General features: G+C 39.9%; 1 protein-coding gene across 14 annotated transcripts in view; it reads left to right on the top strand.

Moving 5' to 3' along the window:
• Positions 1–25,843, top strand: part of HUWE1 (HECT, UBA and WWE domain containing E3 ubiquitin protein ligase 1) — a 152,936-nt gene that overhangs the window by 83,709 nt on the left and 43,384 nt on the right. For all 14 annotated transcript variants that reach the window (NM_001266752.1, XM_077987620.1, XM_077987613.1 and 11 more), the window contains 18 exon segments: positions 29–162; positions 910–1,004; positions 3,255–3,446; positions 8,143–8,359; positions 8,938–9,060; positions 9,935–10,172; positions 10,910–11,140; positions 12,769–12,891; positions 13,696–13,791; positions 14,374–14,643; positions 15,652–15,804; positions 17,265–17,392; positions 17,603–17,684; positions 19,290–19,466; positions 20,130–20,289; positions 20,560–20,918; positions 23,409–23,604; positions 24,864–25,031. In NM_001266752.1, the coding sequence (NP_001253681.1) occupies positions 29–162; positions 910–1,004; positions 3,255–3,446; positions 8,143–8,359; positions 8,938–9,060; positions 9,935–10,172; positions 10,910–11,140; positions 12,769–12,891; positions 13,696–13,791; positions 14,374–14,643; positions 15,652–15,804; positions 17,265–17,392; positions 17,603–17,684; positions 19,290–19,466; positions 20,130–20,289; positions 20,560–20,918; positions 23,409–23,604; positions 24,864–25,031 (3,142 nt within the window).

The raw sequence follows: 25,843 nt of genomic DNA, 5'->3' as shown, positions 1-25,843 counted from the left end.
AAAGGTGAAATTCTTGTTATGATTGCAGAGTGAAATTCGTTCCATCTCCGTAAACCAGTGGGGCTCTCAATTGGGTCTGAGTGTTTTGAGCAAGCTGAGCCAGTTATACTGTTCCCTGGTGTGGGAAAGCACTGTCCTCCTCTCTCTGTGTACCCCAAACAGGTAAGAGAATGGCTCTCTCTCTCATCACTTTGTTATTTAAGTTCGGTGAGCCTAGAGGATTGCTTTGGTTGGGGATAGGAGGGTATGGAAGAGAGTTCAGAGGCTTCCTTGTCCTTCCCTCTTCCCAGCCTAGGAACTTGTTGACAAATTGTAGCATTTTGTGCATCTTTGATTTGATATACCAAGTATGCTTTGTCGGCGTGGTAGAGGTTTAAAATGTGTTCCCGTTATTAGCCAGATATAAAAAACTGAGTTGAGGCCGGAGGTGGTGGCTTACGCCTGTAATCCCAGCACTTTGGGAGGCTAAGGTAGGTGAATCACAAAGTCAGGTGTTCAAGACCAGCCTGGCCAACATGGTGAAAACCCTGTCTGTACTAAAAATACAAAAAATTAGCTGGGCGTAATGGCGGGCGCCTGTAATCCTAGCCAGTTGGGAGGCTGAGGCAGGAGAATCACTTGAACCCGGGAGGTGGAGGTTGCAGTGAGCCCAAGATCATGCCACTGCACTCCAGCCCAGGCGAAAGAGTGAGACTGGGTCTCCAAAAAAAAAAAAAAAAAAAAAAAAGTGTTGGAAAGCTTGTGGGGTGCTACCTCAGGAATTATAGATGCTTTGTTACATTCAGTTTAACCTACCTGCTATTGGAGGGATAGTGTCAGCCAAGCAAATTAGAGACCATTTATAATATAAGAGGTGAACTATCAGTATATTATATATAATTTTTTTGCTCAGTATTTCTCTTGTTGCAGCCTACCATCTGGGTGTGAATTTGGCCAGGCAGATATGCAGAAACTGGTTCCAAAGGATGAGAAGGCAGGTACGACCCAGGGCGGAAAAAGATCAGGTAACTCTAAGAAACTAAAATGTTAGTCATTAATTCTGAGTTTTGTTCCTATGTCTTTATAGGTTTATTATGAAAATTTTTAGTTAGTTCTATCATCCATAGTCTAGTTTTCATCCTCTCACTAATTTTTAGTCGTTTCCTGCATAAAGACGTATACATAATGGTAAAAGTTAGAAAATGTAGTTGAAAGAATTACCCATATTTCTGCCACCCAAAAAAAAACATTTTGAAAGTGTCTGCCCATCTTTTTTCTCTGAGTGTATTTGTCAGTGTCTTAGATAAAAACATTTCGTAGATCTCTTTCTTCACTTACTGTTAAGTACCATATAAAGGTACACGAATTAACTATTCCCTGTTAAGTTTCTAATATGCTGGTTTTTTTTAAATGAACATTTTTGTGTTTACTTTTCTGCAAATATAAGATTGATTCCTACAAATTATTGTATCAGAGGGTATTAACAAATAATTTTTAATGTGGCTACTAGAAAATTTAAGTTATATATGTGTTTCACGTTATATTTCTGTCGACAGTGCTGCTTTGTAAAGAAGATTGCTTTTATGTTATCTCACAATAAAAATTCCAAATTTTGGCGAGGCTCAGTGGCTCACGCCTGTAATCCCAGCACTGTGGGAGGCCGAGGTGGGCAGATCACCTGAGGTCGGGAGTTCAGACCAGCCTGACCAACATGTAGAAACTCCGTCTCTACTGAAAATACAAAAAATTAGCCGGGTATGGTGGCACATACCTGTAATCCCAGCTACTTGGGAGGCTGAGGCAGGATGATCGCTTGAACCTGGGAGGCGGAGGTTGCGGTGAGCCAAAATCGCGCCATTGCACTCCAGCCTGGCCAACAAGAGCGAAACACCATCTCAGAAAAAAATAAAAAATAAAATTTCCAAATTTCAGTAAGTAGAAATCATACACAATTTTCTGACTCTAATGCTACAAACATAAAATGAATACGAGCAACTTTTCCAGAATGTTTTTTCTCCTGTGTTCAGTATCAACGAGGAAATTAAAAAAGGATAAACTATTAAGAAAGCAATGAAGGTAATTCTGTGTATCAAAATGCATCAGACCAGGCACAGTGGCTCACACCTCTAATCCCAGCACTTTGGGAGGCTGAGGCAGGTGAATCACTTGAGCCCAGGAGTTTGAGATCAGCCTGGGCAACATGACAAAACCCCATCTCTGCAAAAAAAAAATACAAAAATTAGCTGGCCATGGTGGTACATGCCTGTAGTCCCAGCTTCTAGGGAGGCTGAGGTGGGAGGATTGCTTGAGCCCAGGAAGTTGAAGCTATGGTGAGCCATGACTCAACTCAAGCCTAGATGACAGAGTGAGACCCTGTCTAAAAAAAAAAAAGTCTCAGATATGCTTAAAACTTGTACAGAAATTACTAGGAAGGGAAATTTCTAAGGAACTAATAAAGCTGACATAGGCTTAGAACCAACAAACAAGGACTTACATATGACAGCTGGTTATTGTGAGGGATGGGATAACATTAATAAAGTATAAAGAAACCTGACAAAATGAGAATCTCAAATTTAGTGAAAATATACCAAATTTAACTCAGGGAAAGAATAAATTTACTAAGAACTGAGAATGAAGTTAGATTCACTGTCAAAGAATTGCCTCTAACGTATATTTTTTCTAGCAATTTATTTAACACATTTAACAAAAATGACTCAACTTCTCCAAAGTTTTTCTGGAATGCTAAGATTAAAACTTGGTGAGTTGTTTTATAAGTTTGCATAAAGCTCATTCTTAGATCTAAGAGCACACATATACCAAAGAAAAAGACGCATCTCACATTCATATACATAATTCTTAAATGCTAGGGAATAAAATTCTCCAGTGGCAATCTGTGATGTCCAGTTTGAACTTAACGAGCTGTAACATTCTAGTAGGGCATCCACATTGACAGCACTGGGCACTGTGCACACTGTAGTCCATGTGAATGGTACCCCCTGGGTTGAGCTGTGCCTATAACAGTCTTCCAAGGTAGCCCTGGGTTAATACTATTCATATGCTGTCATTTGAAGATGTCAGCATTAGGTACTTAGAACTCCAAACAGAGGAGCATATCAGTACAATACTTGGGTTGTATTTTTGTTTTTCAAATTTAGGAAGCCATGGGAATTGAAAGAGTAACAAAAACTGTAGGTAATCTTTGTTGGTACTTCTCAAGGAACCAGGTAAATGTTGGCTCTACAATGTCCTATTGCTCCCCTCTTATACATCTGTAGATGGGGAACAGGATGGAACAGCTGGAAGTATGGATGCTTCTACCCAGGGCTTATTAGAAGGCATTGGGCTAGATGGTGACACGTTGGCTCCCATGGAGACAGATGAACCTACTGCTTCAGACTCTAAGGGCAAATCTAAAATCACACCAGCAATGGCTGCCAGAATTAAGCAAATCAAGCCTTTACTATCAGGTGAGTCATTCTCCTTTCTCCTACCTTTTCTGGCTTTCAGTCCCTTAGTCCTGAAACAGATTGAGTTAGAAAGGCTATGTTGTTTCATTTAAGGAAGTTTAAAACTTCTGTGACTCATTTTCAAGTGTCCTTTGTTGAGTGGCTGCTATGTGACAGGCTTTGTAGTAGCTGCTACAGATACAGAGATGACCGAATCCCTTCTTGAGAGCCCTATCTGCTACCCTCCCTTGTTTAATTTCTTCCTCCTACTTTTCGACTATTGCATATTGCTTCTGCTCCTACCATTTCACTGAAATGTCTCAGCAAGGCATCTATAACATCCTTGTCCTAAGTCCCTTCTCACTTGTCTGCCGCATGGTAGTTGACCCACCATCTCCATCTAGAAATATTCTTCCTTTGGTGTTTGTGTTATTAAGCTATCTTGATTCCCTGTTAACTATCTGGCTATTCCACCTAGTCTTCTCTTTTTGTGTTCCTTGAACATACCTGGCAAGAGACATAGTCTGATAGGTGTTTTATATTAAAGTCACTTTGGCAGCTTTATTGAGACTATATTAGCAGCATATAAAACTGCATTAATGATTTGCACTGGTCTGTCTTTGCCCATTTTTTCCCCCTTTAATGTAATACCAATGTTTGGGAACCTATTTGTGTGTTCTTAAATTGTCGTCACTTTCTGGCACCTTAATTTAGTGGAAAATGGAGACCTAACTTACAGGAATCTGGGGCCCTTCGTAAAAGCAAACAGAAAATGGCCTTTGGTGTTTCCGTTTGTTATCTCAAATTCCCATTGCGTTTTACATTTTACTCTTAATTAGTTTAATTCTCCATTTATTCTAATTTGAAAATCTACCAACGTTATCTTCAAAGGAAAATTGACCGTGCAAGAACATGTACATATTTCTCTCTCCTTGCTTTGTCATACTTCTTTGACCTTGGAGCATTCAGGGGTTTCTGTGTGAACCCAGTCCATGTACTGTTTCTCTCTGGTTACTGGCTTTTTGCCATCCTCTTGTCTTTGGACTACCGCCACTTTGCTATCTGTTCACCTGAAAGCAGTGGTGAGAAAGTGTAAACCCAATGATTGGATTCATTAGGTTTTCAAGTCTGGGTATACCCATATCCGTAGCCTATTCCCTAATTAGGATAAAGAAAGCTTAATTTGGATGTAATAGGAAGAAGAAAGGAGCGTTTCCTTGTTACTATACTGCGTACATTTAAGCTTATTACTAAATTTGAGCAGTATATGTAACCTAGGCTCAAGTAGAGCCTGTTTTTACACAATGAGTTTATATGTGCATGTACATCCTGAGAAGAGATAGATTTAACCCTTGAACAACATGGGGTTGAGGAAACTCCTCCACGCAGTCAGAAATCCATGTATAACATTTGACTCCCCAAAAAACTTAACTACTAATAGCTATCTGTTGACCAGAAGCCTTACCAATAACATAAACAGTCAATGGACACATTTTGTATGTTATATGTATTATATCCTGTATTCTTAAAGTAAACTAGATAAAGGAAAATGTTAAGAAAATCTTAAGAGAAAAGTATATTTACTATTCATTAAGTGGATCATCATAAAGGTCTTCATCTGGGTGGTCTTCACATTGAGTAGGCTGAGGAGGAAGAAGGAAGTGGTGGGGGATGTTGGTCTTGCTGTCTCTGAGGCAGTAGAGGCAGAACAGGTAAAGGAGGTAGAAGGAAAGGCAGGCATGCTTGGTGTAACTGTGGAAATACACGGTACTTTCTTTCTGACTTGGTTGCTTTTTCATTTCTCTAAAAATGTGTCTGTACAATACCAATCTTTCTTCCACCATTTGCTTTCGTTTCAGTGCCCATATCATAGTAAGGTCCACATCATAAAAGAAGTCAAAAGTATTCTTTAGTAATCAGAACCCTCTGCCAGATTGTCTTATGTCACTTTGATTCCTGGCACTGCTTCTATGTCTTCTTCCTCATCATTTGGTATCCGTTCAGAAGCACTCATCTCTATCAAGACGTCTTCTGTTACTTGCTCTGGCGTGGTGTCTGTTAGCTCTTGAATTTCACTAAGATCCATATCCTGAAATTCTTCACCCGTCACCTTTTATGCCATATCCACAAACTCGTGATTTCCTTGATTGGCGCTGTCATAAATCCTGTTAAGTTCTGCACAACATCGGGACAGTTTTCTCCAACAGGAATTTATTTCAGGCTTGATGGCTTTTTCTCTAACAATGGTGGCATCTTCAGTGGTGTAATCCTTCCAGACTTTCGTGATGTTCCCTCTGTCAGGCTTCTCTTCCACAGCATTAATAATCCTTTCCTTAGAGTACTGTGTGTAATAGCCTTAAAGCCCCTTATGACTCTCTGATCTAGAGGCTGAATTAGAGATGTGGTTTTAGGGAGCAAGTAGACCACTTCAGTGCCTTTTGTGTTGAATTCATGGGGCTCTGGGTCACCAGAGGCATTGTCTAATGTCAAAAGAACTTTAAAAGGCACCCCTTTACTAGCAAGATACTTCTGACTTCAGAGACAAAACATCAATGGAACCAATCCAGAAAAGGGATCTTGTTGCCCAGGCCTTCTTGTACAACCAAAAGACCAGCAGCTGGTAGTTTATCTTTCTCCTTCAAGGCTCAGAAGTTAGGAGCTATATAGGTAAGGGCAGTCCTGATTATAAACCCAGTAGCATTTGCACAAAATAGAGAAGTGAGTCTGTCCCTTCCTGCCTTAACTCCCTCTGCTCACTTCTATTTCTTACTAATAAATGTCCTTTGTGGCCTTTTCTTTTTCTTCAAAATAGGGCCCTTTGTCTGTATGAAAAACCCTTTCAGGCGGATACCCTTTCTCAGTGATGTTCTTAGTGGTGTGTGGGAACTAATCTGTTGCCTGTTGGTTTGTCAGAAGCTGCTGCTTCTGTTATCTTGACATTCTTTAAGCCAAACCTCTTTCTAAAAATTATCAAATTATCCTTTGCTGGCTTCTCCAGCTTTAGATCCTTCACTTTCCTTTTGCTTTAAGTTTTCATATAGTGAGTTCAGTATTTTCTTGAATTGCAGTAGAATCTATAGGTTTGTCTTTATTATGGCAATCCTGTACCCACATAAACGTGCATTTTCAATATGAAATAAGATTTCACAAAAGTGCAAGCTTTTCAAGCCTGCTGGTGTAGCTGCAGCAGCAGCTTCACTAATTTCCTGTTCTTTGTTTAACAATGGTCTTTACACTAAATTCATTTTTCCTGAAGTGGTGGGCAATCTGTAATCCACATCAAGCAATTCAACTTTTTCTTGAAGTGTCATGATTTTTCCCTGCTTCTTGGGAGCACTTCCAACATCACTAGTGACACTTCATATGGGGTCATAGAGTGACCCAGGTTTATTCCAGGTTTACGGTATTGCGGTAAACATGAAAAACAATGTGAGAACCATGAGAGATCACTACGCAATTTATTGGAGAGATAAACTGTTCATGTAGAAGTGCTTAGCCTCACACAGTGTTTTAAGCATATCGTGGTAACACTTGAGCTCACCACAGTATCATGGTTACAGTGTCGTGGCTACAAAATTATTACAGAGTATAATATGTACTAAATTTTATCCAGTTATTCAATTCTGCTTATTTACTGCAGATGGCACCGTATATAAGTGTATGTGTGTGTGATAAATATTAAATTTTTATAATTTGTGTATATTTTGTGGTAGTAAATGATAAAATAGACTAGTATCTACATATATTTTATACATTTGTGACATAACTTTTTGTTAATTTTTCAATGTTTTGAGGCTACATGTTTCATCTGGGAGTTTTTTCAAATTGTCACAAATCTCCAAAATTTTCAATATATTTGTTGAAAAAAATTCACACATAAGTAGACATCTACAGTTCAAAACCTGTGTTGATCAAGTGTCAGCTGTACTTTGATTCAGACCTAGCCCTTCTTGTCTCTGGATCATGGTGAAATAACGTTTATTTTTAAAATGCTCTGGCAACATTTTCATTTATGATTTTAAAAGTATATTTCATTGTAGAAATATAAAAACATAAAATATTTAAAGAGAAGCTGGAAAGCATTCAGTTTTTTATGTGTTTCCTTTTACATATGCTTGTATTTGTGTGCTGCCTTTTCTTTGTTCAATTATATATTGAAAAGCATCCTATGAAATTGAAAAATTGAGATGTCCATAATCTGCCTAATACCTTAAGAAGCTACTTGTAACAGTTTTCATGCTTTTCCTAGTTTTTTTTTTTTCCTCTGGGACTACATATTTTTTGTTGTGATCAGACTGTGTATATTGTCAGTGATCTTTTCTTATCTAAGTGGTTAATCGGTTTTGGCATTTTTAAAGTTCTTTGTAGGCATTTTCAGTGACTTCATCATCCACTAGATATCATTTAACTTAAATAGTGCATGTTGCTGTGTTGCTTCTACAAATGTGGTTTCAATTTATGTTCCTCTAACAGTATGAGTGCTTATTTGTCTTTTACATTTGATATCTATTGAGTGGCACATATCTGTCTCCTACCGTCAAAAGTGGCATTTGTTCCTTGTGGGACTTCCTTTTTGGATCATTGAATGTAGAACAAATCCAAGCATTAACTAGGGGTTGTAGGAGGAAGTGGTGAGTCATAAAAATATGTTAATGGTAATGTGTCCATTGTAATTAAACTATTCTGAGAATAGTCTTATTCTGACTTCTGGTTCCAGCTTCCTCCAGATTAGGCCGAGCACTTGCTGAGCTATTCGGACTTCTTGTTAAACTTTGTGTGGGATCTCCTGTCCGTCAGAGAAGGAGCCATCATGCTGCCAGCACCACTACAGCACCGACACCTGCCGCTCGATCAACAGCCTCAGCTCTCACCAAGCTCTTGACTAAGGGGTTATCTTGGCAGCCCCCGCCATATACACCTACTCCCCGATTCAGGTGAAGTTCAGCTTGAGATTGAGGGACTAGAAAGTTACAATAAAAAAAAAAAAAAAACATGTAATTTGTTCCTATACTACTTAAAATGGAGAGTGAGCCACTGAATTTGAGAACTTGGAGGTCCTTTGTTTACCGTAGAAAATGCAATGTAAGTTACTTGTCTTGGTTGTACCAGTATAGAACATGGGTAATATTTTAGGTATTTACCATCAAACTGTATTTCAGTAGTCTTACATAGGTAGTATCCCTTATCCAAAATGCTTGGGGCCAGAAAGTGTTTTGAATTTTGGAATTGTTTGGGTTTTGGAATATTTGCGGAATACTTATCAGTTGAGCATCCCTAATCTGAAATGCTCCCGTGAACATGTCCATTGAGCGTCACGTCAGCAATCAAGAAGTTTCAGATTTTGGAACATTTTGAGTTTTCTGATAGGGATACTCATCCTGTATTCTTTAGTAGGTGGGAGGTGTCACTTCAGTGTGTAAATTTTACTCTTGCCTTTTACATGAATTTCCTATTGCTTCTGTGTCTGCTTTACAGAAGGTTAAATTTTTGCCTTTTTGTTTTCCACCTTCAGGCTGACATTCTTCATCTGTTCAGTTGGTTTCACATCCCCAATGCTGTTTGATGAGAGGAAGTATCCCTACCACCTCATGCTGCAAAAATTTCTCTGCTCTGGAGGCCACAATGCTCTTTTTGAGTAAGGATCAAGTTGCTTCACAGAGGAGCATTTCTTGGAGTTTGGTCTTTGCTGTGTACCTTCCCAGCCCACTGTTTTTAAGTACCCTATCTTGTAACAGTGGGATATATAGAAATAGCCATTGGTTGTATCCTTCAGTGTTCTGGGAAGTAGCCATGTTTGTCTCCATTTACCTTGGAGGGTAGGATTTAGCCTGCCCTGGAGTTGTGTTTATAAGGGTCTCTGCTTTTTCTCGTGTGGCTTCCGGTTCCCAGTATGGGTTTTTAAAATAGGTTTGTCTTTTTCTGTTGTTTCTCTGAATATAATTTTTCTGGTTTTCTTGGTCAGATGATTCCAAGCTGAGTTTCATAGGTTTAGGTTTTTTTTGGGGGGGGGACAGAGTCTTCTCTGTCGCCCAGGCTGGAGTGCAGTGGCACGAACTCAGTTCACTGCAAGCTCCGCCTCCCGGGTTCATGCTGTTCTCCTTTCTCAGCCTCCTGAGTAGCTGGGACTACAGGCGCCCTCCACCACACTCAGCTATTTTTTCTGTATTTAGTAGAGATGGGGTTTCACCGTGTTAGCCAGGATGGTCTTGATCTCCTGACCTCATGATCCACCCGCCTCAGCATCCCAAAGTGCTGGGATTATAGGCATGAGCCACCGCACCCAGCTGGTTTAGGTTTTTAAGACACTGAAAAGTAAAGGAGGGGAGGTGGAACAAAAGAAAAAAAAAATAGTGTAGCTGAAGGCTGTCGGACAGATTAGACATAATAGCTCTAAGAAGATGGGACATGTAGTGCCAATATAGAGATTGGGGGCCTTTTAGATGTAAACCCCCCTTGCCAGGGTAAAATACTAATATTCTATCTGTCTACTTTTCCTTATTTGAATTTAGAACTTTCAACTGGGCTCTGTCCATGGGAGGTAAAGTTCCTGTTTCTGAGGGATTGGAACACTCGGACTTGCCTGATGGCACAGGAGAATTCCTAGATGCCTGGCTTATGCTGGTGGAGAAGATGGTGAATCCCACCACGGTGCTTGAGTCTCCACATTCACTGCCTGCCAAATTGCCTGGAGGTGTCCAGAACTTTCCCCAATTCAGTGCCCTCCGCTTCCTTGTGGTAACTCAGAAAGTGAGTATTCGGTATTCTAAAATCAAAAGAAATTTCTCATGCTAAGTAGTTCCCATTCTGTTTTGTCCTGCTTAATGAAATAACATGCTTATTTAAGAACCATTGGATCCAGCTCCCAGTTAGGGCTGCCTTACGTAATGGAATATAGACCATTTGAGAATTCTCCGTGATAAACATTTGAACTGTAAATTTCAGATTGGTACTTGCATTAGGCCGTTCTTACATTGCTATAAAGAAATACCTGAGACGGGGTAATTTATAAAGAAAAGATATTTAAGTGGCCTACAGTTTCTGCAAGCTTTAGAAGCATGGTGCTAGCATCTGCTGGGCTTCTAGGGAGTTCTCAAGAAGTTCACAGTCATGGCGGAAAGTTCAGTGGGAGCTTGCGTGTCACGTGGCAGGAGCCAGGAGGTGGAGAGGGTGCTACACGCTTTAACTCATTATCATGAAGACAACACTAAACAATGAGAGATCCACCCCATGACCCAAACACCTCCAGCATTGGGGATTACAATTCAACATGGGATTTAGGCAGAGCAAATATTGCAAACTATGTCACTACTTCAGGTTGAGTAAAATGCCTCTTCTCTGTGCCTCCTTAGACCCTCTTATGTTGGCCAAGGATTTTGTTGTTGGTACTAGTTGTGGAAGGACTGTTCCATAGGTCTTTAACTTAATCTTTCTGAGCTTTGAATTGAGGCAAAATGATTATCACACACTTTTCAAATTACTTATAGGCAGCCTTTACTTGCATCAAAAACCTATGGAACCGGAAACCTCTGAAGGTATATGGTGGACGAATGGCTGAATCCATGCTGGCCATTCTGTGCCACATCCTCCGAGGAGAACCTGTGATTCGAGAGAGACTAAGCAAGGAGAAAGAGGGGTCTCGAGGAGAAGAGGATACAGGGCAAGAGGAAGGTGGCTCCCGCCGGGAACCTCAAGTCAACCAGCAACAACTGCAACAGGTAGGGTGCTGGCCTCACACTCCAGGGTCCAGACTTTGCACCCAGTGGAGTGTGATGCTTATGGATCTTCTAAGCTCACACACCACTAAGTCCCTGATCACATTAACCAGGAGACAGTTTAAATTTGCTCCTTCCTTTAGTATTTATTTTTTTTCTCCTGAGGAAGACTTGGAATATAGTCCTGATGCTCTGCACAGGTAATACTCCTCTCAAGCATGTTGATGAGTATTCTCAGTAGCCTCCTGCTGCCTCGGTGGAGGCAAACTGTCCTCAGTTAACTTTCTGGTTAACCTGTAAAGAGAATGGATATTGTGAACCAGGTTTATTCTCCAACAAGAGCTTTCTGAAACTTTGGTCACGGCCGGGCGCGGTGGCTCAAGCCTGTAATCCCAGCACTTTGGGAGGCTGAGACGGGCGGATCATGAGGTCAGGAGATCGAGACCATCCTGGCGAACACAGTGAAACCCTGTCTCTACTAAAAAAATACAAAAAACTAGCCGGGCGAGGTGGCGGGCGCCTGTAGTCCCAGCTACTTGGGAGGCTGAGGCAGGAGAATGGCGTAAACCCGGGAGGTGGAGCTTGCAGTGAGCTGAGATCCAGCCATAGCACTCCAGCCTGGGCAACCGAGCAAGACTCCGTCTCAACAAAATAAATAAATAAATAAATAAATAAATAAATAAATAAATAAATAAAATAAAATAAAAAAAGAAACCTTGGTCACCTACAAAACTTTTGTTTTCACTTGCAAATAAAATGTATAAGGGGCATTTTAAAACTTGGGAGGCTAGAAAGAGGGGAGGGGAAAGGCACGTAAAGTCCTGCCACTTCCATCTCAAAGAGCATTTTAACGTCTTCTTCCTGGAGTTTGTATGTATGTGTGTTAGCTTTGTGTATAGAGTCCTGTTCAAATCTGTCTACTATATACACTTGTCCCGTTTTTTAGTACTCTTATTACCAAATTTGGAAAATACAAGACTTTTAAAAGGCATTCATAATTTTATCACGCAAGATAGTCATTGTCTCCTTTTTCAGTCAGTTTTGTGCCTAATTTTTACATCATTAACATCAAGCAATATGTATACTTGTATTGCTTTTATCAAGAACTTTTTTTTACTAATTGGTCATTATTTTATTGTTGGATGCTAATTTTCTTACAGTTTGATGTTTTAACACTGTGTTGTATAGTTTCCTTATGTACCAATCCTTACATACATCTCATGATTATTGCCTGGTAGTAGAATAACTAGGTCAGTTTTTCAGGTACTTGGTCTGTTACCAGTTTGTTTTCCAGAAAATTGGGACCAATTTATACTTCTTTGTATGAGTCTCAATCTTTTAATTATAATAATTCTGTTAATCATAATAACCATGCATCCCCCCCCCCAACTTTTTTGGAAGATGAAATTGAGAATCTTCTTGGCTCCTTACCCATTGTGTAGCTTAGAATATTATAGAAGCACCAAACAGAAAGGATTGTTCATTTTACCTAATTGCCCTAGCTCATAAATGCTCTCAGCTCAGGTGAAGTTAGAAAAAGTTATTTCCATCTTGGAAAGGTTCCTTCCTTTTAAAAATGTATTTGGATTTCTCTTATTATGTGATTCTGAGCCCTTGCATTCTTTACGTAGCTCATGGACATGGGCTTCACAAGGGAACATGCCATGGAGGCACTGTTGAACACCAGCACCATGGAGCAGGCCACAGAGTACCTTCTAACCCACCCCCCTCCAATCATGGGAGGAGTTGTTCGGGTAAGTTGGCTCAGGAGCAGTGATTTTCCAGGATATTGGTTTGACTGCTGAAGTCCTTTTTCCCCTTATTATTCTGTCATTGGTCTTCCTTTCTATAAACTGCTTCTCATTTTCAGACATGTGCATGCCAGTATTTTCTTTTTTTTTTTTTTTTTTGAGACGGAGTCTCGCTCTGTCGCCCAGGCTGGAGTGCAGTGGCGCGATCTCGGCTCACTGCAAGCTCCGCCTCCCGGGTTCACGCCATTCTCCTGCCTCAGCCTCCCGAGTAGCTGGGACTACAGGCGCCCACAACCGCGCCCGGCTAATTTTTTGTATTTTTAGTAGAGACGGGGTTTCACCGTGGTCTCGATCTCCTGACCTTGTGATCCGCCCGCCTCGGCCTCCCAAAGTGCTGGGATTACAGGCGTGAGCCACCGCGCCCGGCTGCCAGTATTTTCTTTTCATAATAACAGAAGTTTTCTATCCCCTAGCAGTATAAATTACTATACTTTGTTTTCAGGAGAACCCTCAGTCACAAAACAATAGAAGAGGCACACTTTTCTAAGATGTAGAATAGATGGTCACATTGAAGCCCCCTTTCTGTACTTAATTTTACATGTGATTTTCCTCATCTGTTCTTGTTTGTAGTAACCACATAAGCCTGATTGGTTTTGACTTATACAAGAGCAGCATTTTGAGCCCCTCCCTCTCTCTTTAGCTTGAGCACAAGATGTCTGATTGATTCCCTGTGAGTTGCGGTGGTCTCGTTGGGTTTCTTCGTTTTGAATGTGTCTCCTCTCTGGCTATTCTCTTAATACTCTGTAGGATCTCAGCATGTCTGAAGAGGACCAGATGATGAGAGCAATTGCTATGTCTCTGGGACAGGATATTCCAATGGATCAAAGGGCAGAGTCACCTGAGGTAACTATAGGACACTGCATCCTAAAGGGCATGGCATATGAATCTTAGTATTCTGTGAACATTGTGCTGTAATTGCAAAGTAATGATAGAATTCAAATCTAAGGGAATACCTGAGAAGAGTGCTAATCCCAGCTTTGCCATCTGTCATTGAGCTACCTTGTATTGACCTGAAGCTTTAAGGGAGACAGATGAAGCATTAATCTTTATTGTCAAATAAGAGACCCAAAGTGTACTCAGTAATGCCATTAGGCTGAACTTGGCTGTATATTCCTAGGTGACAGTTACTTTAATTTTCCCTGCTGGCAGAGAATATAGAACAGTGTCTAGAAATGATTTTGCAGGAGGTAGTATAGAATGCTAGAAATGACTTGACAGTAGAAGTTGTTTGAAGCGTCCCTCCCTTCTACCTTCCCTGTCTTGCCTTAAACTTTGTGGCTGCCACACCCTGGATGAAAGTATCAGCTGCTTGAGGAGAAGGTTGAGGGTATTTATATGGTAGAGCAAATACATTCTCAGAGTCTCTCTTATCTTTCCTCCTTCACCTCTCCTGTGTACTATTCACACTTCCTTCCCTGCTTCCAGGAAGTTGCTTGCCGGAAGGAGGAAGAGGAACGGAAAGCGCGGGAAAAGCAGGAAGAGGAGGAGGCTAAATGTCTAGAGAAGTTCCAGGATGCTGACCCGTTGGAACAAGATGAGCTCCACACTTTCACAGATACTATGTTGCCAGGCTGCTTCCACCTTCTTGATGAGCTGCCAGACACGGTATACCGTGTGTGTGACCTGATCATGACAGCAATCAAACGTAATGGAGCAGATTATCGTGACATGATTCTGAAGCAAGTAGTCAATCAGGTGAGCTCTCAAGTGGTCAGAAGAGGGGAGTATGTGAAGTGGTTTGCCTGCCTGTGTCAAAACCTGATTTCTGAAAAATCAGCATATTTTCATTCTACCTGATAGGGGTATATTCTCTCTTTGGATTATTTCAATCTGGTAATCCTGAAACAGTGTATTAACTACATCACACACACGAAAATGTCTTTAGAAGGGAAAAACAAAGCTCTCCTTTTCTACTTTTCTCTTAAAATGTCCAAAATGTGCCTCACCCTTGAGTCAAGTTCGTCCCCTGGACTAATACTGAATAAATGTTTTTTCCTATGTAACAGCGACTTGAACAACCGAGTCCCCATCCTGATGAATACTTGTGACCTGATATTTGTCCTCTTTTTCTTTTCTCTCATTATGAAATTACTGTATGCTAATTACAGAAGTGGGATAAGAAAGAAATTACCTTAAATCCCCACACCCAGATAGCCAGTTAACATTTCTATTGTATTTAAGTTATTGGAATCTTGTTTTATATAATGGTTCATTCTACAAGCAGGGAAAGAAATTAAAAAAAGGAAAACTTTTTTCTGAGCTTTGTAAAATAGAACTTTAATGCACGAGAACACAAGTAAAGGAAAACTGGATAAAACTTTTTTTCACAGAAAGTTTTAGTGTCTATTTTTTAACAATAATTCTGAGAGATAATGAAAGATTACTGATGGAAGTATAAGTTGATAGAACCTTTTTGGGGTTGACTGTATGCACCAGGAAGTTTTAAAATATCATTTCCTTTAACTTAGATTTTAGGCTTCTTATAGTCTAGCCTAATAAAGTAATTGTTCAGTGGTGATCCTTTAGTAACATACATCTTTTGGTATAGATTCTAAATCCCTATGGTAAATATGTTAGATTTACCTACCTTTCTTCAGTGGATGTGTTGGAGGCGGAGGGAGTATTTTAAAAGATTGAGAATATTTTCAGAAACCTCATCTTGCTCTGAGGTTCCATGACTTAAACCTTTCTTTGTTCTTCAAGGTGTGGGAAGCTGCTGATGTATTGATCAAAGCTGCTCTTCCCCTGACAACAAGTGACACAAAAACCGTGTCAGAGTGGATAAGTCAGATGGCCACACTGCCCCAGGCCTCCAATTTGGCTACTAGAATCTTGCTTTTAACGCTACTTTTTGAGGTAAGTTTTAGATCTTTGGGGCCCTGTAATTCATTTATGAAAGAATTACCAAACACGATATATGAGGAATTGAAGACAATAAAGAGAAGAATAAGGCATGAGTCCTGCATTTCGTGAGCCCCGTTTCTGATAGGCTAAAATGCACATAATTACGTATGAAAATACAGCATTCTGTGTTAGAGTGATGTTAACAGTTTTATCTGGGTTTAGGAAAGTCGTATGCATCACTTTGGATTTATGTGAGAAGAGCTTCTGAGAACAAGCATTAATTGAATTGAGTCGGAATTGTGAGGTGGTAGTTTAAAAGAGAAGTATTTAAATTACTCAAAGAGCTTGGTCATAGAATATTTTTGCTCTGAGGAAACTTAACTGGCAGCCACATAGTAGAGTAGGGTATGCAAATTGAATGTGGTCAGTATTGAGGTGATAGGCATTAGATGGAATCAGATTCCTCTCTCTTTTCCTTGCCTATTTAGTCAGCAGATTATTTGAGGCAAGAGAGTGGTTTGGGCAAGACCTGATCCAACCAACATAGGAACTAGAAGGCAACTGACCTTGGTCAAATGACTTCAATTGTGGCTCACTATTTTTAAAACCTGAACTTAATGAAGTGAACCCTTTACATACTCAGGAGATAAGTCCAATATAAGAGTCAAACTGTGTAACAGCTGTCTTGGGGGTTTCCTTTATCATGGAAGTGATAACTCTTACTGTAGCACTTTGTAAAGAGATACTTGTGGGAAAGGTTTCAGAGTACTAAAGAGAGAATCATTCATGGACCCCCATCTAAAACAAATCACAAGTAACAGTCTTGTATTTTCTTTTAGTATTTTTTCCTGTTCATTTAAACAATTGGGATAAGACTGTATAGAAAGTTTTATATTCTTTTTGTTAAGTATTACGACTATTTTCCCATTTGCTATGCACATTACTCCATCTTTTGAATGTTCTCTAATTTATTTAAATGATTACCTATCCTTGGACATTTACTTCCAGTAAGTTCCTGTTAAAAGTAACACTTTAGTGTAGCCCCAGTAAGACGAACCACTAACTGCGTTTAATTATTGCATTTTCCTTGAAAGATTATAAAATTTCTCTGTAAATCTAAAGCTTTACAACTTCAACACCGTTAGACTGCACAACCTAGGTGACAAACCGTTTCCATATTAAGCATATACTAATATGCCAGGCACTGGGTACTTTATATTAATATATAGATGAAACCTCAATCATCACAATTATTCTGAAGGTAAAAATTATTTCCTCTGACCCATGAGGAAACCAAAGCCTAGAAAATTTAACACATCTTAGATTACACAACTGGTAGATGCTAAGGGGTAAAATTTGAATTCAACCAATTCTATTATTATTTACCCTTATGTTCCCCTATCCCATGCTAATCTTTGATACTGAGTAGAAATTAGTATCTGGTTGTTTTGTTTTTCCCTTTGATCTATCAGGAGTTGAAGCTACCTTGTGCTTGGGTGGTTGAATCGAGTGGCATCCTTAATGTCCTAATCAAACTCTTGGAAGTGGTTCAGCCCTGCCTCCAGGCAGCCAAGGAGCAGAAGGAAGTCCAGACCCCAAAGTGAGTGACCCTATATCTTTCCTAGTTTCATTTCTATTTCCCTGGGACATGGGCCTGAATCAGGCACTCTTCTGGGGCATGTATGGGGCAAATTTGTGGTACTTCTGTAGTTTTAAAATTATAAAGGAAGCACCTAATGAAATTAAGATATATTTTCCCAATTCGTGCAGGTTTCTTGCTTGCCCAAAACAAATCATTTTTCTTTTTTAGGTGGATCACACCAGTGTTGCTCCTGATTGATTTCTATGAAAAGACAGCCATCTCCTCAAAAAGGAGAGCCCAGATGACTAAGGTGTGTAATGTAGTATGTATGATTGCAGGACGGTTTAGCTTCCTGAGGCAAGAGTAGACCAGAAGAGAATATGAGAGAGTAGTGAAGAATGTAGAAGTCTCTGACCAATGTATAAATCTCTTTAGGGATTTTCATAGCTAGGTTTCTCTTCTGAATAATTTACTGTGGAAGTAAATTTTGAAGGAGCGTGCTATCTCCAGAGGAGGAGTGGCTTTTCTGTTATGTAAAGGACTGAGTATACAGCAATCCTTCCAAAAAGCAAACACTTCTTAGATCAAGATTATTGTGCCACATCATCTCACTACGTTCTTGGAAACAGGATTTTTGTTTCAGTACATCTCAGGTGGACATTCCCCTTTTAGGGAAAATCAGTGGAAACAAAAGGAAAGTAGAAAATGGCAAGATAAGGGACTGTAGATAGTTTTTTTGTCTAGGAAAAGTACCTTAGTCCGTTTTGCTGTTGCTGTAACAATACCACGGACTAATTTATAAACTATAGGCTGGGCACTGTAGGCTCACGCCTGTAATCCCAGCACTTTGAGAGGCTGAGACAGGTGGATTACTTGAGTTCAGGAGTTGAAGACCAGCTTGGGCAACACATGGTGAAACCCCATCTCTCCAAAAAATAGCCAGGCATAGTGGCGTGCGCCTACGGTCCCAGCTACTCAGGAGGCTGAGGTGGGCCTAGAGCCCGGGAGGCAGAGGTTGTAGTGAACCGAGCCGAGATTGCTTCACTGCACTCCAGCCTAGGTGACAGAGCCAGACCCTGTCTCCAAAAAAAAAAAGATATTTAGTATAAACTGTACAAGTTTATTTGGCTCATAGTTCTAGAGGCTGATCTAAGGGACCACATCTGGTGACAGCCTTAGTGCTGCATCCTTCTGTTGCGGAAGGTGGAAGAGGAAGAGGTGTCCAAACTCTCTTTTATTTTATTTTATTTTTTGAGACAGAGTTTCACTCTTTTTGCCCAGGCTAGAGTGCAATGGCGCGATCTTGGCTCACCACAACCTCTGCCTCCCGGGTTCAAGCGATTCTCCTGCCTCAGCCTCCCGAGTAGCTGGGATTACAGGCATGCGCCACCACCCCAGCTAATTTTGTATTTTTAGTAGAGACGAGGTTTCTCCATGTTGGTCAGGCTGGTCTTGAACTCCCGACCTCAGGCGAACCACCTGCCTCGGCCTCCCAAAGTGCTGAGATTACAGGCGTGAGCCACCGCGCCTGGCCCAAACTCGCTTTTATAACCAACCCAGTCACAATAACTAACCCAGTCCCTGGATAATGACATTAATCCATTCGTGAGGGACAGAGTCCCCATGACATAATTATCTTTTATTAGGCCCCACCTCCCAACACTGTTAAATTAGGGATTAAGTTTTCATCACCTGAACTTTAGAAGACACGATTTTAAACGTGTAGCTGAGAGACTAAGGAATGTGAGAGTAAATGCATATGAAAATTTTTCTCTTGGTTTTTAAAATTTATTAATTGTCCAGTATATTTCTTTTTCCTGGTTGAGTTTTAGCAGTGAACACTGATGAAGTTACTATTTTTTCTAATAATCAACCTTGAAAGGAATACAAAGAAACTTTGTACTTTTATATTCAGTACCTGCAATCCAACAGCAACAACTGGCGCTGGTTTGATGATCGCTCTGGGCGTTGGTGTAGTTACAGTGCAAGCAACAATAGCACTATTGATTCTGCCTGGAAATCTGGAGAGACAAGTGTGCGATTCACTGCAGGCCGAAGAAGATACACAGTCCAGTTCACTACAATGGTGCAGGTACATGCTCACTCACCAAGTTTGTCTAACCCGTGGACCACAGGCCACATGTGGCTCAGGATGGCTTTGAATGCAGCCCAACACCACACATTGAGGTTTTTTTTGTTGTTCTTTTTAGCTTATCAAATATCGTTAGTGTAGTTTTTATGTGTGGCCCAAGACAATTCTTTTTCCAGTGTGGTCCAGGGAAGCTAAAAGATTGGACACCCCTACTGTAAACTTTGTCAAAAAGAGGGGTGTTTTGGTTTTCTTCTTTATGAACCAGCATTCCTAACATGTGTTATGAGGAGGAGAGTTACCATTACCTACTTAAGTATAGATTTCAGAAAATTGAGTCTTCCTAAGGTCATTGATTAGACCTTGAGTCTGTGGCAATTTGATACTATCCCTCTTAGAAATGATTTTAAGTGTTTAGTCAAGGGCTAGGGAGTGGTTAAGGATGGTATTTGCTCTGTTGGAAGGTTTACAGTTCATTATAAGGCCTTGTGTATGCCACTTGCCTTCTGGGGACTTTCAGGTTTTTTCTCTATAAATGATAAAGGTGAGATAAATTGCCAGAGTTCCTTCTGTTGTAGCATTTTATCTGGGAGATGTCCCTCCCCTTCCCCACCTTTATAATTCCTTTTTGGTAGAGGTTCTTTTAATGTCTGTTTGAATTCCTAGGTTAATGAGGAAACAGGGAACCGACGCCCTGTGATGCTGACTCTCCTCAGGGTACCTCGGCTGAATAAAAATTCAAAAAACAGCAATGGACAGGAACTAGAGAAGACGCTGGAAGAAAGCAAAGAAATGGATATCAAACGTAAAGAAAATAAAGGCAACGGTATGTACCAAGAGTGTTTTACCTAAAGCTAATGTGCCTTTGTGGCTTAAGGTCTGGCCAATTTCATTGTGAGTTATTTTCATCAGCTTGATTAACAGATTAAAGATATATAGGCCTCCCTTAACGCTTTTTCATCTGGTCTTAAAATTGGTATTTGGCATGCTTCTCTTAATAGGACCCAAGTGCTTGGCCAGTTACTTAGGAGGGAGGCATGGAAGAAAATAAACATCAAGTTAAACTGTCTTAAACTGTTATTTTCCCATTTCATAGATACCCCTTTGGCCCTAGAGGGTACAAACACTGAAAAGGAGACAAGCCTGGAGGAAACAAAAATCGGGGAGATCCTGATCCAGGGCTTGACAGAAGATATGGTGACTGTTTTAATCCGGGCCTGTGTGAGCATGCTGGGAGTCCCTGTGGACCCAGATACTTTGCATGCCACCCTTCGTCTCTGCCTGAGGCTCACCCGGGACCACAAATATGCCATGATGTTTGCAGAACTGAAGAGTACCCGCATGATCTTGAATTTGACCCAGAGCTCAGGCTTCAATGGGTTTACTCCCCTGGTCACCCTTCTCTTAAGACACATCATTGAGGACCCCTGTACCCTTCGTCATACCATGGAAAAGGTGAGTGTGTTTTGTATCAGATTCTGGTTTAGCTTTACATCATACCTTTGTTCTCCTTGGTCTGAGAACAAATAGACTTCTGGTTCTTCTTACATGTCTATAGCTGGATATGTATACCGTATACTCCGCCCAACAGAATTTTCCAATTCTGTGCTTGGGAGGGATGATCCTATTGCTAGAAAGTCCTCTCCAGCAATCTGGATTTCTTTTTTTTTTTTTTTTTTAAATCTAGGTTTCATTAACCAAGCCAAAAACTGTTAGTAAAGAACTGGGATACCTTCTCCTAAGTTCATACCTTCAAAATCATTCCTTTGTAGGAGTACCTCTCAGGTGTTCAGCCAAGAGCATATTCTCAAAACAGTGTATTTTGGAATATAAAAGTATAGTTAAAGCTTTTTGAATGTTTGTAATCTGCCAAGCACTGTGATAGACACTTAACAAATACCCATTGTGCAGATCAGAAAACAGGTTATTATATTTTGGGAAACTTATAAAGCAGTAGAAGAAATAGCAACATAATTATAAAAAATAAAAACATTTGTAAAGTTTAGACAACAGGCTGGGCGTGGTAGCTCACACCTCTAATCCCAGCCCTTTGGGAGGCCGAGGCAGGTAGATCACCTGAGGTCAGAAGTTCAAGACTAGCTGGGTGTGGTGGCACGGCCTGTAATCCCAGCTACTTGGGAGGCGGAGGTTGCAGTGAGTCGAGATGGCACCACTGCTCTCCAACCTGGGTGACAGAGTGAGACTGTCTCAAAAAAAAAAAGAAAGACAACAGTGGAGGGGTAAGGGGCAAATGTCCTACTAGTGAGGCTTTTCCTTCTCAGTACTTCTACAAAATCCTTTCTTCTACTGATTCTTTGTCATCAATAATGACTGTTACTAGACTTTGCTTCCATTTTCCTCTCTTAGGACATTGTTTCCTGCATTTATAAGTAGTGTTGCAATATGTGTTTTTGTGCCTAACTTTTTCATGTTTAAGATGGTTACTTAGGGATTTTTAGTAATTGGATCAAAAGGTATTTTTTTAACTTGCTTGCCAGAAAAGTGGTATCAGTTTTTGTATATCTGAGTATACATTTTAGATTCTTCAGACAATTCTTTACACAGCCTGCTTGATTTCACCTCACATGTGCCAAATCAAGAGAAAGAGAGCTGTTTAAGGTAGCTTGTACAGTGATCCACAGTCCAGGAGATAACCCAGCAGGGAAGGAACAACTGTATACAACTCAATTCTGATGTTAGAAACTTGAAATGCTTTCTATAAATAAATGTTTAAAAGTTACAAGTTCAAAGGGCTAGGAGAAAGTGTAAGTCCTCATTGGATGAGGGAAAACTTTTAAAGTTTTAAACTTTAGGTAAATTATAGTTGGGGTGTGGGGAACAAAGGAACATCAGTGACAGTCTTAATGTATCAAGATGGCAAAATGTAAACTCTTGATACTATTCATTACTAGTATGGGTGTGGAAAACCAGGCATACTCTTAACTTTTGGTAGGAGTGGAAATTGGTGTAGCCACATTGGAGGGCAATTTGATACTCTCGGTTTAAGATATCCTTTGACCTAGAAATTCTATGGCTAAGAATTTATCTGGTAACTAACATCAAGTATGCCAAGATGCATATGTAAGAATGTTCACTGTGGAATTGCTTGTAATATCAAGAAACTGGAGGTCTAATGTCCAGCAGTAGGGGATTGGATAAATTATGGCTCATCCTTTATATTGAAATTAAACTTTTCTGTGTTTATTAAATGGAAATTATTTTATAATTACAGCCAGACAGGCAAGATACAGAGGTTATAATACACTAAAGGGCATGATTGATTTGGTTAAAAAAAAAAAAAGGCATTAAGATACCAAAAGATGTTTTTCATTGTGAGCATGTAGTTTGCGAAATTATAGATAATGGAAAATAATACAATTGAGTTATTTTCTTCATGCTTTCATGGATTTTCCATTATTAACAAGCAATTTTATGAGAAGAGCAAAAGCATAGCTATATGTAAGCCCTATGTTATCAAGGCAAACAATATATAGATAGTTCAGTATCTCCAGTGGCTATCATTATCTCAGACTGATGGTTGACTTTGAGACGTAAAGAAAATATTTAATTGTGTTCCAGTACACTAAGTGGATTACAGTGTTACATATTTTTGAACCATTCTGATTTAAAATTGTGACAGTTTGGAGAGGCTTAGGAGCTGACACTTTAATGTGGAAGTTATGTGGGATCTATAGTCTTGACACATCTCCCAGTTTCTGTAAAGATCACATGCAGTCTGGTCTAATACTTGACAATTTTGAGACATGCTGCAACTTTTTTATAAGCCAGGTTTTTTGAATCAAGAAAAGATGGGACAGTACTTAAAAATGAAATATTATTCTCCCAAAAATCAAAAGCTTTTAGTCTTGGTAACTCTTCCTTGACTGCAGTTGTATTTTTAGAAAGTAGTGTTTAATCGGCGGTGTTTCTTTCTCTCTTTACTAGGTTGTTCGCTCAGCAGCTACAAGTGGAGCTGGTAGCACTACCTCTGGTGTTGTGTCTGGCAGCCTCGGCTCTCGGGAGATCAACTACATCCTTCGTGTCCTCGGGCCAGCCGCATGCCGCAATCCAGACATATTCACAGAAGTGGCCAACTGCTGTATCCGCATCGCCCTTCCTGCCCCTCGAGGCTCAGGAACTGGTAAGTTTCACTTGCTCCTGGCCTTTGAGATTAAGTTTGTGGCCTGGTATAAATCCAGAAATTTATCTATGAGGGGGTCTGTGACTTGAAGAGCCTCCTTAGGCAACTATTAGGACATTTGCTAGCTAGTTGATCATTTGGGTCAATTCATTAGGTACTTCAGTAGCTTCTCTGGGCCTTGCCCTGTTGTAATCCCTGCCAGAGACACTGAGGACTCATTCATTCTAGTCCTTCCCTTCAAAGAGCTCATTTTAGTGGGGCAGTAGGCTTTACATATAGTTAATGGTTTACAAATCAAGTGATAATTGAGGATTAAATGGATGTACATCTCATGTAACACAGTGGGAAATAGACATCATCTGTGTATTCCTGTCAAGAAATGTTTGACCTGTATTTCATTATGAGGAAACAATTAGAAAAATACAAATTGTGGGATGTTCTATATAAGACAACTGTCCTAGACTCTTCAAAAATATTAATGTTATGAAAGAAAAAAATACAGGATCATTTCTTCTAGAGAAAAGTAGTCTAGAGAGATAATCGCCACCAGCCTTGGTTGGGCTGTGGATGCAGATAAAGGAGATTTGGAGAAAACTGAGTGCTATGTATTAGGTAATATAATTGTATCTGTTAAATTTGGGGAGTATTATAATGGTATTGCAGTTTTGTAGAAAAATACCCTTGATCTCCTCTCTGCTGACTTTTTTGGTAATAAAAAAGAAAAAATACATATGTCCTTGATCTTAGGAGCTACATGTAGATGTATTCAGGAGTAGTCACTTGGTAATTCTGGATGAAAAGTATATAGATGTTTATCATATTACACTATTTGAACTTTTCTATAGGTTTGTTGGGTTTGTTTTGTTTTTTAATAAAAAGTTGGGAAGAGGACGAAATTATTTTGGAAGTTCTAGCTATGTGCCTGCCCCTGTGCTGGGCATTTCTCGATTATATCCTCATTTAATCCTCAAAATAAATTTGAAGAGTGAGAAAATTGAGGTTTGTTGAAGTAACAACTGGATTTCAAAACCAGTTTTCTCTAACACAAGCCTTTACTATTTGGTAGTGCTGTATTAAATCCTGTGGAATTTAAGGAAAGTAGAAACCAGGTTTTATAGTAGAGTACTTGAACATTAATTGAAAATGGTCTCCTATCTCAAGCTTGTATATTACACATGCCCCCTTCTGAGTCTTTATTAATAACCTAGTTTAGGTACTGGTTCATGATTGACTGGTTTTTCTCTCTCATTTTGGCTTAGCTTCAGATGATGAATTTGAGAATCTTAGAATTAAAGGCCCTAATGCTGTACAGCTGGTGAAGACCACCCCTTTGAAGCCCTCACCTCTGCCTGTCATCCCTGATACTATCAAGGAAGTGATCTATGATATGCTGAATGCTCTGGCTGCATACCATGCTCCAGAGGAAGGTATGTGGCTAGCCTACCTCAGGAGACTGGGCACTAGAGGATATGTTACTTTGCCTGGGTCATTTCAGCCAACTCATGGCTTAGTGAGCACTCACTATGTGCCCATACTCTGGGGCTCAGATAAATAAGATACCCATTGCATGTCTTTGAAGAAGCTAATAGTCATATAGTATGACATACCAGGGTGATGGTAAATCCTTAGGGTGAGGCACCTTACCTAGTGAGGGTGCATAGGTAAGAAAATTTGTTTGTGTACGTGATTTCTAAAATGAACCTTTAATGGATGAGGAGATTGCCAGAGTTCTGTTATATGAGAATACACACCATACAGGGGGAAGAGTGAACAAAGATTTAAAAGGACATAATAGCGTTCTGTGAGAGGTTGAAAATAAGACACCAGGAAGTCTCTAATGTTTTCATACTCAAGCAAAACCTTTTCATTGTTGTTTTATTGTTTATTGAGCTGGAGACAATATTAGGAGGTGTGTCTGGGCTTCCTAACTGTTGAGACCACCACACCCATCCACCTTTATTCCTAGTTAAGGTGCATCTTACAAGCACTAGGAAAGTCATGATTGAATTGCTTGGAACATAGGATTTCATTATAGTAAGGTCCTTCTAGATTTTATTCAGGACATACTTACTTGATAGGTAACAACTGCCAAAAATTGATGAATACTGCCTTTAATAAGTAAAAGAAATCTGAGTCTTGACTTTGGTGCTTTTCATCTGTACAGCACCCTGATCCATATAGAATTCCTTGGTTCTCCTACCACCCCAGAATCTTTACCCTATCTTATCACCTCCTCCCC

The sequence above is a fragment of the Macaca mulatta genome, chromosome X (genome assembly GCF_049350105.2).
Source record: "Macaca mulatta isolate MMU2019108-1 chromosome X, T2T-MMU8v2.0, whole genome shotgun sequence".
NCBI classification, from domain to species: domain Eukaryota; kingdom Metazoa; phylum Chordata; class Mammalia; order Primates; family Cercopithecidae; genus Macaca; species Macaca mulatta.
This window is presented reverse-complemented; position numbering and strand designations above follow the sequence as displayed.